Consider the following 17,591-nt stretch of genomic DNA (forward strand, 5'->3'; position numbering starts at 1 on the left):
TTTTGATGCTCCTTTTGTGTCTACCAACCATTGCAGTGTAAATCCCATGTCCTGAGATGTGCTCCTGCTGCCAGTCACGCAATACATCGAGGCATCCATGTGATGTCTGATATTACGGATACTAAGAAGCTGAAGAGTTTCTTACCACTATGAAAAAGTCACTGAGATCCTGCCACAAAATGACTAAGAAATCAATCATATCTGAAACTCAGCATCTCCTCCAGCTCTGATGACCCAAGCTCCTTCTCATTTCCCATGTCTTCTCTGTTAAGTGGATGTAAGAAAATTAATCCTAAAGTCACTTCCTGCCAAGCCCCATTCAAAAAAAGGCAGACCCTTATTAGTCTGTCTCTTCCCTGAGAGATTTTGTCTCTTCTCTCTTTGCTCCTGTCTCCTTCTGTTTGCTTGACATTAATTAAATACAGACCTAGGCTGGCCTCGGTCACAAGCAACTTAGGTTGGAGCTCACCAGCCATCAGAGTCCTGCAATCTTAGCTACGAATAAAATGGAATTTATTGGTAGGTTTGGGAGAAAAAATAAATTACCTCCTACTGTCTAACCAACCTGTCTGGTCTCCTGACATCTCTTATACCATGCTCTGCAGAAATAAGTGGTTGTCTGAGTTTTTTCTTCTTCCTTAGACTTACTGTAACTGTGGCACTACAACAGAAATTACTAATAAAACATGTTATTAATGCTACTGTTTCACTGGTTTGACTTAGGTCCTCAATCTAACAATGACATCTATTGCAAAATATCATCTAGAGGACAAACTGCCAAAGTCAAAGTCAAAGAGATTCCTTAATTAATCTGATTAACCACCTACTCCTCCCAGTTTTGGAGTAGGTCATCAGTGAAAAATTACATATACTGATCTAAATTATTTATACAAGTGTTGATTTTTAAATTAAAGCTTTTCCTGGAGGTCCTGCTTGTGCCTGAAGCTTTGCTTAATCAAATAATTTCCATTGCAATTGTTTTAGTTGTTCTTATTTGTTACTATGAGAAATAGAAACAGCTTTGTGCTAAGCAATAACTAAACACAGAAGCCAGAAAAAAAAAGAATTATCCCTGCCCCAGCTAATTTATTATTTAGGAGACGTGAGATGGGGCACAGGAAAGGGGTCCTTTCATCTCATCACACACAGACATCTCCATTGGAGCTACACTTTCCTGGTTTCCTCTCTGGCCAACGAAGTGTGCCCATGCTGAAGAGAGATACACGACAGCCTGCTTGCAGCTATAGCTCTCTGCTGACAATAAACTTTTGTCTTGCCTTAAAAGGATATATTCATTAGCAGTTTATTACAGGCAGCAGAAAGGAATAGCTCCCCCTGAAGTTGTTTCCTGTGACTCCCCAACATCACCCTTGCCAGCACAATGGGCAAGTGTCAGAAGAGACAGGGGCTAGTGGTATCTTTCGTTTCGTGGTGAGTCACAAAGTGCTTCAGCAAGTAAGAGTATGAAGAGAAAAAGGAGACCTCTGAACGGTGACGCAGGGTCTGAACGTGACAAAGGAAGTGGTGGCCTTGCATGGAAACTAGCTCAATTCATGAGCCAAGAGGTCCAAGATCAAGGACACCTCTACACCCAGGAGAAGAATCTCTGGGCTCCAGTTCATCACCCCAGACTGATACTCAACAAAATTTACCATTAATCAGAGACAAGAGAGAAGTAAGATGTTTCTACTAAGAAAGGCACTAGCCCTTCCTGGATGATCCTTTAATTGTATAGGTTCTTCCAGCACATCCATCACCACATCTCTGAGGACGTGCACTACGTGCTGTAGTTAAGCATCCACACTCTACAGCAGAGTGAGAACCTAGTCCTGACAAACATTTGATCCATCATTTGCCAGCACTTTCACTTCCATTTGAATCATACTGAAAAGCAGGAATCAGGGATTTTCCTGCTTTGGTCTCAGGAGAGTTGTGCTTTTGAAAATGTTTCTGAAATTTCATTTTCTGTCACTGAGTTGTAACAGTGATGGAAGTGGGGGAGCACTCACACAACAATCCTGATGGATGGCAGGAACCAACTCACTTCAGCATCTCAGAAAACATTAGACTCAACTGTAGTCATCTACAAGGCAGACCCAGAGTTTCAGTTCCTCATCTACGTCCCTCCATCAGTCTATGAAGACAGGCACTTCCCAAGAGCAGCTTATCTCATTATAAATGGAGAATGAATTCTACTTAGGATAAGGAGAATAAACTGCCCACTGATACCAGAAGGAGCCTATGCAAGTAGCATCACTTGATGTCTCATCTGGAGGTGTCTGGAGTGCTACGAGATGACATTTAACTCAAGTCTGACATTCCCAGTTGCTTGATGGGATTCTGAGATCCAGATCCTTGCAATGTTATTCAACAGATGAAACCTATTTTCTCTTTATTTTGCCAAAATCTGCTCTATTTTAGGTAGACAACACAAGTCTCACAGCCTCATGAAAGTATGAATTTCACACATTTCAGTAGGCTTAACAGCAGCTTTCCTCACTTACCAACATGCTTTGATGCCCAATGAGATAAACCCAGTTCCTAAACCATTTTCCATAACTCATCTCTAAGTAGCAGCCGCAATAGCAATGGCATCAAAGTCAGCAGCGCCTGGTTTCTGACACACCCAGGAAAAGGAGACTTTCTTTGCAAAGGAGTAATAGAAAAACACCTCGCACAGAAAAATAATCAGCAGGAAAGCCAGGAAATGCCAATCAAAGAAATAAATTATACTCCAGCCCATCACCTAGCAGTCTGGTGAAGCTGTTGCTATTGTATGTGCAAAGATCCAGGAAGCATCACCCATGCCCATGTGCAAGTGGTCACCGCGAGGCAGCAGCAAGGGCCCTCTCCGTTGAAACATGCAAGGGTTTTTTTGGCAGGGCGGAAGCCCCTGTGGTTAGAGAAGAAAACCACAAGGTGTTAAAAAAAAAATAAAATGCATATCCCTGGGACATGGGGCTTTCTCTGTGGGTTTCAGATCACAGACCACCTGCCTTGCACAAAGCAGCTTTTGCAGAGCAATTGCAAAGAAGAATTGCAAAGAGAACAATAGAACACCTGAAGAACTCAGCTGCGAGTCAGCAATGCATGTGTTTGGAGATAAATAATACGTATGGATCAATGCCATGAAACACCTGTGTCTTGCTTGCTAGGTAATAAAATACAGTGTGCTCTGCCATCTGCACGAGACCCCTTGAGTGCGCTCAAGCGAAGACAGCAGAATCCCTGCCAAGAAACACAACTTGGGGCCTGCAGCCAAAGCACGGGGCTTGTCCATGACTTCTGCAGAGCTGGAGCTGCTGTGAACCCCCAGACGGCTGGGAGACAGCAGGCTGTGGTAGCTGGTCCTACCTCAGCCACGAGCATCATCAGGCTGCATCTCTAGGGAAATCATTGAGGCAAAACCCTTGAGGCACCATTGAGAACTGATAATGATAAATAAGCCCAAATTCTGGATTAGAGCTGAATTTCTTCAGAAATCTTTTTTTTTTTTTTCCCCCTTCATTTTGCCGTAGATGCCGAACACCATCTCTTTACCCAAGAGGGTCCTGATGACATCACATCCTCTCCAAAGAGCGACGCGGCCTCCCAAGTCAAGTAAGAAAGATCATCTCTGCTCCACCACACCGTCCCCGCGGACGGCCACCCCTAGGAGAAGATGGCCGGGTCTCCTGCTCTGCTGCTTCTGCTCGCTCTGGGGCTCTGTGAGTATGGACACAGGGTTGTGCATCACCTTCACCGGGAGGGACAAGTAAACCCCTTCCACAGAATCCAAGAAATTGGGCTAAATAGCTAAAGGGAAAATAAAAAGCAAACCAAAAAGGCTGACTTTGAGGTTTGCTCAGTAATTGTGGAGGTGAGGGCAACATCACCTCAGCCAGCGTAGGGCAGCCAGAGGGGTGGCTGCAGCATCATGTGTACCAGGAAGGGAGCCCGGTCAGAGAAGTGGTTCTGGAGGGGAGGGGGAAGAGGAAAAAAGGGGGTTTAGCAGCCAGTGGTTTTAGGGAGTCACTTCAGATAAGCTGGGAATATGTAACATACCTGAGAAGGCAGCCGGAAAGCTTTTCTGAAGGGCAGCACCTATCTTTAAAGTCCAGGGGGCTGATTACTGAGCACCCTCCACACACAATCCCAACAAGGACTCCAATAAAACCTTCAAGTCATCCAGACAGCATGGTCCTCCTTTTGCATTTGACCTCACACCCCATGGACAGGGAACAAGAGGGGATGGGGCTCTTCCTGAGCAGTTCCCACAAGGATTTCTCTCCCACAAGGCTGCCCTGGGATCCATGGCCAGAAGGATGATATGAAGGTCAGGTTTCGTGACAAGAGCATCACGCACCCCAAGCTGGGACAGCGGCTGGAGCTGGAGTGTGAGACCATCAACACAGGGAGCGGCATATTCTGGGTCCGCCAGAACAAGGATGGGACCCTTCACTTCATTGTCTTCATCTCCTCCATATCCCGGGCTACCTTCAAGGGGAAGAAGCCATCCACACACTTTGAGGCAAGGAAAGACCACAACATCTACCATCTGGTAGTGAAGTCTTTCACACCAGCGGACGAGGGGAACTATTTCTGCCTCATGAACGCCAACCAAGAGCTGTACTTCAGTCGTGGCCAGCCTGCCTTCTTCCCAGGTCAGCAACACTTCCACTCAACCTCACTTATCTTTTCCAAAATGCCCAGCACCTCCTGCCCTTGCCTTTTTTTTAAATCAGTCACCTCTCCCACAAACCCCATTTTCCCTGCTTGCTTGCCCAAGGCATCTTGCGACCAACACACCTATCCTCCTGCTGGAGGCTCCCTGCTTACCATCTCTTCTCGTGGTATCACTCCTGCCCAAAGGTAAAGATGATTGGGCAGACCCAACATCACCTCCCCATCTCCACTTCTCTATCCCATTCAGGGCTCTGAAGGGATAAGACTAAAGCAAAGTCCACCACCACCCCTCCTTCCTCCCCTCACCTACCAACCTCAGGGTACTCAGGCACTCTGAGGATCATGGCAGAAAGCAAGAAATAAGGAGCCTGCAGCTCCTTATTGGGTGTTAGGAGACCCTTCTTGGGGGAGTCACCATCCAAAATGGGCTCTGTGAAGTCCCCCCAGACCCCAGCCCTGTGCTGGCCACAGGAGCAGCCATGCCCTGGCAGGGGTGGGAGAGCAGAAGGGCAGGAGAGAGATATTTTATTGTATTTCCCAATATGCTGTATTCATTGATTTTCACTTGTAGTCACCACCACAGCAGCACCCACTGCACTGGCACCCACCACCCAGAGTGGCATCACCAGAAAGGACCCCTGCCTGAAGACCCTGGATTCAGGTAGCCCAGCTGCAGGGAGGGAGAGGGGAAGAGCTGTGCTCTGGTCCACTGATACTGGGGGGCATGCTGCAGGCATTATAGGATGAAGGGGAGGGAAAATTCTCAGAGCTTTATCAGAGTTAGATAACTGGGTATGTGCAGCTGGGAGGGTTAAACCTCAACATTTCATCCCACACAGGACAGTCTAAGGATGACTTGAAAAGCATGAGGATGTCTCATGACTGGGTACACTGGGATAAGGTGGAGGGAGGGCAGAGCCTTGGGGGCTGGTGCTGGTTTTAGCCTCAGCAGGGGACACAAGAAAACTTTTGGCTACGTGTCCTCCCTCAAGTCCCCAGGAAAATGGCAAGAGCAGCGGCACTAATGAACGCTCACCACTGGGGATGACACTTATGCTGCACTTGTGGACATCCCTGGTGCCCACCTCTGTCTTTGCAGGCTGGGGGAAGACCTCTGCTTCACCGCCAGCATTGCTGAATGCCAGGCAGGTCCCTTGGCTCCACCAGAGCTGGCCATAACACCAGCCCTGAGCATCTGGTGGACCTTTCCTCTTTATTTCTGCAGAGAACATCAAGAAGAAAGAGCTGAGTTTATTCTGTGACATCTTCATCTGGATTCCCTTGGCAGGCGCCTGCCTCCTGCTCCTCCTTGCCCTGGTAGTCACCACCGTGCTGTGTCAACGTAAGACTCACCCGTAACCCCCTGTAGATATTCGTCTTGCCCAAAACCACATCCCTGTCCTTCAGTGGAATGGATCTTCTAGCTATCCCCTTTACATAGACATCAGATAACCAGGACACAGTCAACCCAAGAGAAGGGCCACTGTTAAAAAAAAAAAAAAAATAAAAATCAGTGTCCGTATTTTCCTCAACAGTAGAATTAGCCTGAGAAATAATTACCAATTTCTACACTACAAGGAAGAAAAAATAATTATAATTAGAGAAAACTTATTCTATCAAACTGTATTGGCTCTACTATCCTTAAATTGGTGTATCAGGGGGTAAAAAAGGGCTTGCAAATTCAAATGCTGAGACTCCCATTAGCAGCTTGAACTGGAAGCAAATGAGCAACTTAATTACGCAGGTTCAGAGATTGCTACAGTTAAAGCAGTAATGCAAAATCTCCGGGTAGGCAAAAGTCCTTTGGTAAAATTTCATGTCTGAAATGTCTTTAAATTACCCTGAGCAAGCAGTGAGTGCAAATGTGTTTAAATCAATTTAATGCTCGCTGAAATCAGTTTAACTTTCCGATACCCCCAGGAGTTACACCGATTTCATTAAACCGGCTCAGCTCGTTTGCCTGGAACACCGAAGTGTTTTGCTACTGAATTAATCTCTCTGACCCTGCAGCCTGGAGCTGATGTGAGATGAATTTACCAGCTGACCCAGTTAAAAATAGTACAATTTTTCAGCATCCTTCAGCCCTGAAAAATACTAATCACCAGGGTCTGCAGCAATAGGAAGGAATACATGAAAAAACATTGATGAGCCACAGCCAAAAATCTTTCTTCTCAAGGGAAATAGCTGATGATGCAGCAGAACACCCAGAGTTGGTCCAAATTCCCTCTGAAGTCCCCAGGAGCCCTCCACGTGCACTGGGATTCCCCGGTGACCCGCAACATCATTAACCTGCAAACACCACCCAGTGATTTGTTTCTGCCTTTTAACGCTGATGTGAATTATCAGTGGAAAGCCATTAGCTGCAATTAATTTCTGCAGCAGGCAGTCTGAGCCCTCAAATACAGATATTTTACTTTGTGCTAAAATTAATGGTTGGACATTGTATTTTGCCAAATACATCCCAAAGTAACGACATAGATGGTAAAACAGGGAAAAGTATCGTTCAACTTGGTTGTATGCTGCGTGGCATCATTGCCACTTGCCTGTTGTAGAAATTAATTGCTGTCAGTGAATTTTTAGCAACGTGCCAGAGTTGCTGGAGACAGGAAAAAAAAAAAAAAAAAAAATTCACTGTCAGTGTTCCCAGGCTGACTCTGCTACTGTTACTCACAGGAAAATTTAATTCATGGAAATAGTTAAGTGGAATTCTGGGGAAACATGAGCAGCAGCACCACTCCTTTGCATGGCTTTCCTTAAATATAAGCTTGGCTTATCTGTTATTAGTCTTAAAGATAGCAAGCTGCTAGGGAATGCCAGCCCTACCTCACTACAGCGTTTCTTTACTGAGCTGTAACTTGGTATCTTTGAACTAAAACATGTTCTTTTTTATTTTAGAAACCCGAAGACGAAGATGCAGATGTAAAAGGTTAGTAAGTGGCAGGTGTTGACCGTTTTCTTTTAAGCTTGGCAGCATCTCACCCTCAAGCGATAAAGCAGGCAGGTGACAAAAAGTGACCTAAAAATTCTTAATTTCCTATACAGTGGATGGGAGGGGACTGTGTAATGAATTAAGGGCAAAAAAGAGACAGACAATTCTCTTCTCCTGTGTTTGTTCTTTTAATATTAATTCAAATCACTGAGCATTGACACTGCAGTAGATACTAAAGAGAAGGACAGGAGGTGTCTGTGGCAGCCAAAAAACTTTGCGCATTACCTGCTGCTTATAATTAACATCACATTTGTGTGCTCCCAATGCACTACTCCAACTCTAGCCTGGGGGTGACCATAGCTCATCCCTTCCCCTCCCCAAACCGTTTGTTTGATTTCATCAGTGGACCTTCAGGTTGTGCCCGTGGACTAGATGTAAGTTATCTCCCTCTGCACAATTCTGGACCAACATCACCATGGCTTCATGCCTCGAGTTCCCCAACAGGCACTAAGTGACAGTAGCAGCAAGGCTGATGCAGCCTTTGATGACTTTCCTGAGAAACAGCAGTGCGGATATGTATAGCTTTAGAGTTAACCTATTTTCTAGGGCAGACAGGAATCCTTTTTTTATGCTTTCCCTCCTGCCTCCCCAACCCACCCATCATCCTGAGGCACCAGGAAAACACTATCGCAGTAAGAATTGCAATTTGCCAGTTTGGAACAAGAAAGCCTTTCGCCCAGAAGTAACGCACATTTTGCTTCTGCAAATCGACCTCCCTGCGGCCGGTTTCTTCACCTTGCCTGCTTTGCAGAAAACCACTTCTGTAGTTTTGCAAGCTTTGTGCTGAGCGTGCACCCTAGGGCTTGTCGCAAGAGTGTGTGCTCTGGCACCGAAATCCCCGCTACTGCTCCGGCCAGGCCAGCGCTTGGAAAAGCTGGGTTGCAAGAAAGTCTGGAATAGTATGTTCAAACCTCTGGAGACTTATTCTTTATGAATCAAGCATCCTTTAAATCAGATAAATTCAAATTCCTTGTTATACATGCATGGGTTTCATAGTTAAAAAGCTAATAGCTTTTTACTTGTCCAAATTAATGATCACTGAGAAAGAACCTCCCTCCCCCTACATTAACAGAAAATGGATCCCTACAATTATTTTTTTTTTTTTTAAATCATTGCCTGAGTAATAACAGCATTTAAGGGAAGAGGCACTGAGTGGCAATGCCTTCTGCCTTTTGGGGGCAATATTCCTATGTATATATCAGAATATAGCTGCACCCAGAGACCTGCATTTTCTTTTACCTGTCTGAAAAAAGGGAAGAGCCTGTCGTTTTTATGATAGATATTTCTTATATCCAGCACTCTTCTGATCCTCGCCTGGCTTTCAAGTGCTAAACGATAACAAAGAGCTCTTCTTGCAGCCTTGTTTAGGACGATGCTTGCATTCTTTGCTTATCTCAATCCCTGTTTCTAACCCTGTGCAAAATGTTCTGTCCCTACGGGGAAAAAACCACACTGAAGAGCTCTTCATTTTGCACCGATGGAGCAGTTGGGTTACAAGTGCCTCAGGAAATCATCTCATCAAGGACAGCTTTCCTTTGGCAGCGCTAACATGACAGAGTTCTGGTTTAAGCAATTGTAGCATATTTAAGCTTTTATTTAGAGGAAATTCCTGCTGCTCTGAGCAGTTCCCGCTTACTGAAATGAAGCTCTTCGGAAGTTAATAGTGCAATTCACTCAATTAAAGAGCGCCTCAGGATCTGGCCTGGGATTCTTGCTGGCAGCTGAAGGATTCATTTGCCACCACAAATTAATCTTCAGTGAAAACGGGTGCCAGATCTCCAACTCATTAAATCAGCATAAAACTATCAGTTGCTGGAGACCAGTCATTTCTATCATTTTGAGAACATGCCGGTAGCCTAGAAAGCTTCCTTTTAAACTGCTCTGCAGAGAACTGGTTTGCAACAAGAAAAAGTCCTTATGAATTGGTAACAGCTTCCCCAACTCCAAAAAAGCCCCGAGCTCTTCTTTCTTAATTCATTTCTGAATGGGGAAAAAGGTTTGAGGAGAGGACACAAGTGTGCAGAAGTCAGAGGCAAGTTAAAAACCTTTTTTTTTTTTTGATTGGTGTAACAATTGATTAGCAGTGTATCTTAAGAAAGTCCTTCTACTGGCTGTCACTAGTTGAAGTGTTGGCAGATCCTTCACTAGCACAAAGAGGATTTAGGAACACTTTGCAGCCTGCTCTTGGAGGTCCCTGGCTGCAGACCAAGGCTAAACAAGCTGATCAGCAGCCATACATTCATTGCCTTCTTGTTCCTTTCACATTAAAGTAAATCAAACCCCTTTCTCTCTCTAGACCTGCGAATGGGAAGCCCAATGTGAAACCTAGCATGCCAAGCCAACATATATAAGCATCTGCACCTTCTGGCTTCTGGATCATCTTCTGGGAGCTGTCACTGCATAAGCCCATCCCCTACGTTATCTCTATTACTACTACTTCTCATGCACTGCACCTTGACAAATTTGAAAAGATGGAGCAGAGACACATGGACAGCAAACCGGCACTTTTTCTGTGAACTGCACGCTAAAGCACAGCTCCTTCCCAAACCTGAGGTTTCCAAATCAATTCCCAAGGCCAAACACCACCTCTGTTCCTAGTGATGGAGCTCTGTGGTTCAGGCAGGTCAATCCCAATACTGACATGTATTAGTGATAAACTGATGAGAAATGAGGATTATTAGCCAGACGTTTGCACAAGTGAGTGTAATAATTTTCTAAAATGCAGCCCAAATTTGAATTTGATGCAAAACAACTTAGAAACAAAAGCCCTCAGTTAACACACCCTCTTTCCATGGTGCCATGTGTCTCCTAGGAGCTTTACTGTTTCATCTAATATAACACGAGGGTGCACTGAGAAGGTAAATATGGATTAAAGGGCCTTACTTAGGTTTTTACAGTCCTGGGGGCTAAAGCTCACCGTTTGCCTCTTGCTATCCTTGTTCTGCTGCTAGCCCCACTTCCACTGATTTCAGCAGGAGTTTTGTCTGAGCAAGGGAGCTGGGATTTTCTTTCTTTCTGGAAGAAAGGGTTGCGTGGTTAGGAAAAAAGATATGTCTTTGTCACTTGTTTTGGTTAAGCGGAACTTTTAGCATACTGACATGAGACATGTTGATTGACTAAAATGAGTTCTGTTTTTTTCAGCTCTGTATTTGATGTAAATATTTCCTTACTACACTTGCAAATTAAGAACTGAGAAACAAATAAAACAGTGATTCTAGTCAGACTCAATAATGCTTATTTCTTTCTCCACTTCCTAGCCTCAGAAAATCTAAAATCCTTTGTGAAGATAGTAAATGAGGGTTTGAAGAAGTCTTGGGTAAGGGAAAGCCAGTGATTTATATACCAGCCTGAGCTTTAAGATGCCAGAGTTCAGATTCCAGCCTACCACTGCCTAAAGTGATCTAAAATTATTTTCCCAGGCACTTGCAAGATGGGGCCCATAACACTCCTCCATCCCAGGGAGGTGCTATGAAGGCGGATGAGATAAACACTCTGGAGGTATTCAGGTATTCTTGCCAAGGGGCTGATAAAAACCTGGGGAAAAAGGAACAAAAGAAACACTCTGCTGATCTCCTCCTCTGCAAACAAGCTGGGAAGGAGAGAAATTCAGAGAGAAACTAAGTTCTTCCAAACTTAGGTTTTTGTCATACTTAATAAAAAAAAAAAATGGGGACTAGGTAAGTGTATCTAAACAGTAGCAGGCAAACACTGAATGACCACTACAGGTAGCTACACACACTATGAAGAAAAAATTAACAGAAAAGCCTTAACCTTGAAATGTCTACGAATTCACAGACATTAAGAAACACCACGACACATTCAATCTATTAAGGGTGACCTCGTTCAAGCCCCAGGTGCTAAGCTGGGGAGAAGCGAGGGTCTCGCTGCACCTGCAGTGCCAGACTCGGCCCCATCACAGCCGGCCTCAGCACCAACGTGCAGCTGCATTTTGACAACATGAAGTAGATCTACTCACCAACCTGTTTCTAGGCAGACTAGGTCCAACCTTCAGCCCCACTTTAATGCATTATGGTTACCTAAATCAGTCTGATCTCATCCTGCAGTCAGCTCTAACCATGCAGGTGAAAAGCTCCTACCTTTTCTCTCCTATGAGCATCAATTTTATTATTAGCTTGTCCCAGAGTCTCTTGTTGACTTTGAGCTGGAAGTTTTCATTTATAAAGTCTTAACTCATAAAGCACTTCTGCAAAACAGTTTACAAGAGGTCACTACCTCACTGGTAGCATTCTCTACAGCTCTTTCCTTGCTGTTCTCAATCACTTTATCCTGGGTTTTTACATTACACTACATCATGCCACACTCCTGTAACCCAGGCTGTCAGGCAGTGCTCCTGCTCTGGTACTAACCCCCAAATCTAAATCCTCTTCCAAGTGATTGTCTCCACACTTCCAGAGTGACCTTCCCTTCCCACTCCAGCTCTTTTAAATGGTTTTGTAGAAAGAAGGTGAAATAATCTGACCGCATGCATCTGCTGTTGTTTCCCCACAAAAGGCCACATATTCATGGGAAGCATTTCCCCAAAAATGCGTTTCCTCTAGCACAGTATTTGAATGTGGCATGTGACACACATCAAGATTAAATTTATACTGCTAAATATTGAACAGAAAACCTAGCAAAAGCATTTTTCTGTATTTTACTCCCTGTAAGCTATGCTATTCTTTCAAATTAAATTATTATTTCATGATCCACAGGTTAAAAGTTTATTGCTAGTTCTGCTGTTGTGAAAGCCTACAGAGGTCAATCCTGTAGTGAAAAACAGGACAGGGGCATTTAAAGTCAAAAAGCATTTCAGTAAGATGAACACACGTACAACAAATTCCTCACTAGAGAAACTGTGTGGAATGTTTATCCTAATGCAGGATAAACAGAGCAGAATAATACCCTAAGCAGTGTAAAATACATATGTTTGGGCATTACTGACTACTGACATTACTTACAGCAATGCTGCACTGTGCAGTGCTGCACTGAGACCCTGGTCCTGCAGCGAGATGGATGCAGACAAAGCCCTCCTGACACTGTAGATGAACGTAGTGAAGAACTGGAAGCAGTAGGTATTTGGTTTTTGGTTTGTTGTTTGGTTTTTTTAAAGAAGTCTTCATTTGCACAGGAAATCAACATCTAGGAAAAAAATTACAATGTTGACAGCTGTAATTACCCTCCTGAAGAAAGCACAAAATCCACGGCACAGTAGAAGCTACTGATTTTTGACCTGTAGTTCAGAATCACAGAATATAGTTGATCTCTTTTAATCCTAATACCAAACTTGGGAGGCTTCAGAATGCCTCCTGCCTCTCTCTACACACTCCTCATGCTGCACCTCCAACCTGCACTCTGCACAATCCTCAGGACCCAGCCTGCATCCAGGTATCGCAAACCCAGATAAATACTGACCATCACACAACTGCCTGTGGCAACCAGTATCTGCTGGTTCAAACTCTGGTTGCACAGCCAGATGCCTTAAAAGAAACCAGAATCAAAATCTCATCTATGAATATAACTGGAGCCTTTATTCATAAAGTCATGAATCTAGCAAGCTCCCAGCAGTTTCAGCACAGCAAAGAAAGGACTTTCATTGCAATAGCACTGCCTATACAGCACATTCCCTCTTTAGAGGGTATGTTTCACATACAAAGCAAGCCCAGTTAACGGGACACGTTACAAATTCTCCTGCCTGCCAACTTCTGGACGGCATCATCACAGCTGTAAGCTATAAGGGCATGGCTTTTTACTGGGTATAACCAAGCTATTAAAAATACATGACTGTTTGCTGAACTATTAGCAGCTGTCAGCTTCTTACTTGCTATCAGCCAGGTGTTATCTTCAATTCTTTATCTTAGTTTGTGTCTTTGCATCTCTTTAAAACACAGATCTTGGTGGTTTCTGATTTTAGCTCTTAGATCTATAGATGACCAAAGGGATGCATCACCCAAACTGTATCAGTAGAAATATTATACCTCTGTACTGTTGTAACAAACATCATGAGTTAGCATAAACCTATCAAGTAATTAATTTTAAAAGCATATCCAGCTCTCCACCTGCGGACTTTCCGTGAGATACTACATGTTCATGGACTGCTGTCCATGCCAAGATACCCAGGGGTAAAAGTTGTTCACTGGCTCTTCTATTTGTGATCCACTGCAATTTAAATATGTTTAGGACTACACCAAATACACTGGACTGAACTGCTGTGATCCAGCATTTGCTACACAACCAGCAAAATCACCTCTGCAGAAGGTGGGAACCAGAAGAGGCAGTTTGGGGCATGCACCAGAATTGCACTTGCTCTTGTCACTGCCCCAAGTTTTACACTGGACACCCCAAAATGAGGAGCACCTCACAAGCAGATACATCCATGAGAAGTTTGCTTTAAACCACCAGACTGACTTCACGAAGGAACCCTCCAGCAGAAGCGGTGACACAGCACAGCTCTCCAAAGCAAGACTGAGTTTCCTTCGCCAGCTCTTCCTTCCACGCAGGCTCACGATCGATTCACCTCCCAGTTCAGGTCAGCTGTATCCAGCACTGGTCTCAGACTTCAACCCATAGCTCCAGAAGTCCTGTTAAGTTTTCCATTTACATGTAGATCCGAGGAACAATATTCTTTACAATCAGCTTAGTAAGACCTGGATTTTCTTCACAAGACATTTATCTTTACACCCCTACTGATAAAAGGCAAAAACTGAACCACATCTTTTGTGCCAAAACCTTAAAAACCAGATGCAAATATCAGTGCAGCAGTGAGATGGGAAGGAGCTGAGATCAACTCCAGCCCTGCTGTAGAGGTGAATGACTAACACAGCATCAAGCAAGAAGGCACATAGATGCCTCTAGCAAATCAAACAAGTTCAGAGCAAACTGGCTGGGTTTGTGGTTGAGTAGCAGTGTCTGGGCAAGAAGCCTGGGCTGCTGCTTGCACTGATAAAGACAGGAGGACCAGTTGAGCTCGAGTCTAGAGAAGCAGCTCAAGGGTACTTGTTTTCCCATGCAGGAAGCTGTTGGACAGGCCCTACAGATCCGACAGCTTTTTGCTAATGGTGTGTGGAGGATGTTCTAGGTTACATGGTGAGGCAAGTGCACTGGGTGCAGAGGAAAAGGCTGGAAGCTGTTACAGGTTAGTACCAGACAAACAAGAGTCTGAGATACAGAGTAACTTTCAAAGTGGAAGGAATAAGTTTGTTCAGAGGTTGTCTGTTACTTTATTGTGGAGTTGCTCAAAACTAATAGTGGAGTAGCTCAAAACTCTCAGAAGCTGATGGGGTAAAGAAACAACCTAGGAGTTAACACTTAATGGTGGAAAGACCAAGAGCTGATTTACAATTTAGGCATAACCTCAACTAATAAAGAAAAAAGGGTAAAAGATGGTCACTGGGCACCCTATGAAGCCAAGGGAGGCATCACATGCCCCCACAACATAGAGCATCCAGAATTTGTTGCCTTTGTTGGACACTTGCTTCTACCCCATCCAGTACTTCACCTATTCTGAAATATTTTCTGAGTGATAAAGGATTTTGATGAGGTTAAGGAGCTACAGATAAATAATACAGCCAAGATGACACCAGAAGAGCCAGTAACTGGACTGGTCAGTTCAAAATCACTTTGTCTGTGTTTGACCGACCTGTCACAGTGAAGGCACCTAAACTCAGCCCAGACTCCTCACACTAACGCTCTGGTGCATGCTGTGCAAGTGCTTGGAAGCCACCCCACAGAAACCCTCGCTGCTGCTTCTGCAGCATTCAAGACAGAAGAGCAGAATAAGGTGAGGAAAGAATTACAGAAGTCTCTGGAAGAACTGTAAAGAGACAGTGAAATATGACCTTCCTGTAACTAGGTTTCTTCCTTCTGATTCATCTGAAATCAAATCTATTTGACATGCAGGGTCAGCATGACCTATCCATCACTGGATTCCCATCCTGAGATGTGCCGAATAAATTGAATATATACAATTTTTGTCATGGGAGACCTACCACATCTGTTTGTGCTCCATGTTCTTGGAAACCTCTTGTGCAGGTTAGAAACCCTGGAGAATACTGGAATTTCCTCTCAGTTCTGAGGAGGACAAAAATTGTCAGACAAAATAGCTGTTTATATATTTAGTTGCTCCCTCCACATGCAAATGTCTTATGGATGATGCTTAAGACTTGTACTGAGACACTATTTGCATCTTCCCCACCCCCTTTGTTTCTTTAGCCAAAGTAAAAGAAAACCCACAGCAATAACTTGACACCTAATAAGGAGGAAGAAACCAACAGCAGTGTCCCTGAGCCTGAAAATAAACATGAGGCAGAGGAACTGCAGGAGGAAAGGGGATATCCATTTCAAAGGCTGAATTCAGGTAAGCTTTGCTCACTCCAGTCCAGGTCACAGCATTCACCAGTTTCAGCGCTGGGTCTTTGTGCCAGTCTGCACTGGAACTGTGCTGTTTGGCTACATTCTAAATAACCCTCTAGAAAGTGAAAAATTCTTAGTTCTGAAGTGGAATAGGAACAGGACAACACTACCAGGGCTTTTGCATTTGAATAAACAGATACAGCTGTCCTGTAAAAACTACTACAAGTCAGTGTGATCTGAAAACAGCAGCTCCTGCATGTAGGCCCAGCAGGATTCAGTCAAAGCTTATAGTAGGCTGTAAACAACTCGTTTCCGTATTTCCCCATAGGACTCCTAATTTAATGCAAACATGGAGTCATAAAGGAATATTAAGTCACTCTTCTCTCACATAGATACATTTCTGTAAACCACTCTTCCATTATATATTAGGGCTTGAATTAAATTCAGAATAGTAACATAACACTACATTACAGCTTTATTTACTACAGATCATTGCTGCCACGCTTTTTTTTTTTTCCTTGTTCTTAAAGTGCCTTTCCCTACATTGCAGTCTCCTATTCACAAAATGAAAAGTGCAAGAGTTAGAATGGATTAAGGAGCATGATCCCCCCCCACCCCCGCCCCGAGACAAATCAACCTCTGCAGTGATAAGCACAAAAAGGAAAACAGTATCTTGAAGTAGGCAAACAAACCTTGCAGGGAAAAACCTAACCCAAACTTACTGTGTTAAACTCAGCGAGTTGGCTGAGTAGTAATAAACAACTTCAACCTTAGATTTTAGCAGCAGCCATCCTGTAAAATTAGGAGGAAAGAATGAACGCAACAGGATGGAGACAGGTCTAAGTTAACAGGGATCAGAAGCTCTAACTCATTACTTGCAACACACAGATTTCATTGCAGCTTCTACACACGTTAAGTAACCTGACTTAGAGCTAGAAGACTGAAATCAATACAGTATTTCAGCAGAGAAACACTGATTTTTAGCAGGGAATATTGGTCATTCAGCCATGTCTACTTGCAATGTGTAGTGCTGAAGTCACGGCAGGAAAAGACTTTCCTTAATTCAAAAATACTTCACAGAGCAGCTGATCATCGAGAGTGCTAACGGGAGGTGAGGACATGAGCTTTGTTTTAATGACAGTCATAGCACTACAAAAATGATCAATACCTTTTGAGATCAAAAAGGCTATGTACTATTTTCATTTAAGGTTTGATTATGTTTTATACCACAAGTCAGACTTGAAACCCCACAAGGACATACCACAATAGATTTCCTATGTAAGACAATTACTAAAATTCAAAGTCTATTAAAAGAGTTAATAATATGTCTATTAATAGACATAGAAATAACATTACTAACAAGCCACTGCTATGGAAATCATATTTATAGCCATCTATTACTTTTGGAGCACTTATAAGTTAAACCTTTTATATAAGCATGGTCAAAAAATTCTTGGCTTCAGGCCTACCTACATTACCAGCTGGCACACTTGTTGCTGCAGAGCTGCTGTTCTGACACATTTTGCAAAGGAGGGGGGGAGCACCAGTTGCAAGCCCAATGCAGTATGTAGAAGTGACACAGTGATCT

At 43.8% G+C, this 17,591-nt stretch overlaps 1 protein-coding gene across 1 annotated transcript; it reads left to right on the top strand.

The window, feature by feature from the left end:
• The first annotated feature begins 2,965 nt into the window (after positions 1 to 2,965).
• On the top strand, positions 2,966 to 10,871 carry CD8A (CD8 subunit alpha). The gene is made up of 7 exons (XM_074821839.1): positions 2,966 to 3,155; positions 3,519 to 3,707; positions 4,278 to 4,643; positions 5,237 to 5,326; positions 5,891 to 6,007; positions 7,561 to 7,591; positions 9,951 to 10,871. Exons 2-7 carry the CDS (start codon positions 3,662 to 3,664, stop codon positions 10,003 to 10,005), a joined length of 705 nt encoding a protein of 234 aa, XP_074677940.1. The 5' UTR covers positions 2,966 to 3,155; positions 3,519 to 3,661; the 3' UTR covers positions 10,006 to 10,871.
• Positions 10,872 to 17,591: the final 6,720 nt, after the last annotated feature.

The sequence above is a fragment of the Strix aluco genome, chromosome 4, assembly GCF_031877795.1.
Source record: "Strix aluco isolate bStrAlu1 chromosome 4, bStrAlu1.hap1, whole genome shotgun sequence".
Classification (NCBI taxonomy): domain Eukaryota; kingdom Metazoa; phylum Chordata; class Aves; order Strigiformes; family Strigidae; genus Strix; species Strix aluco.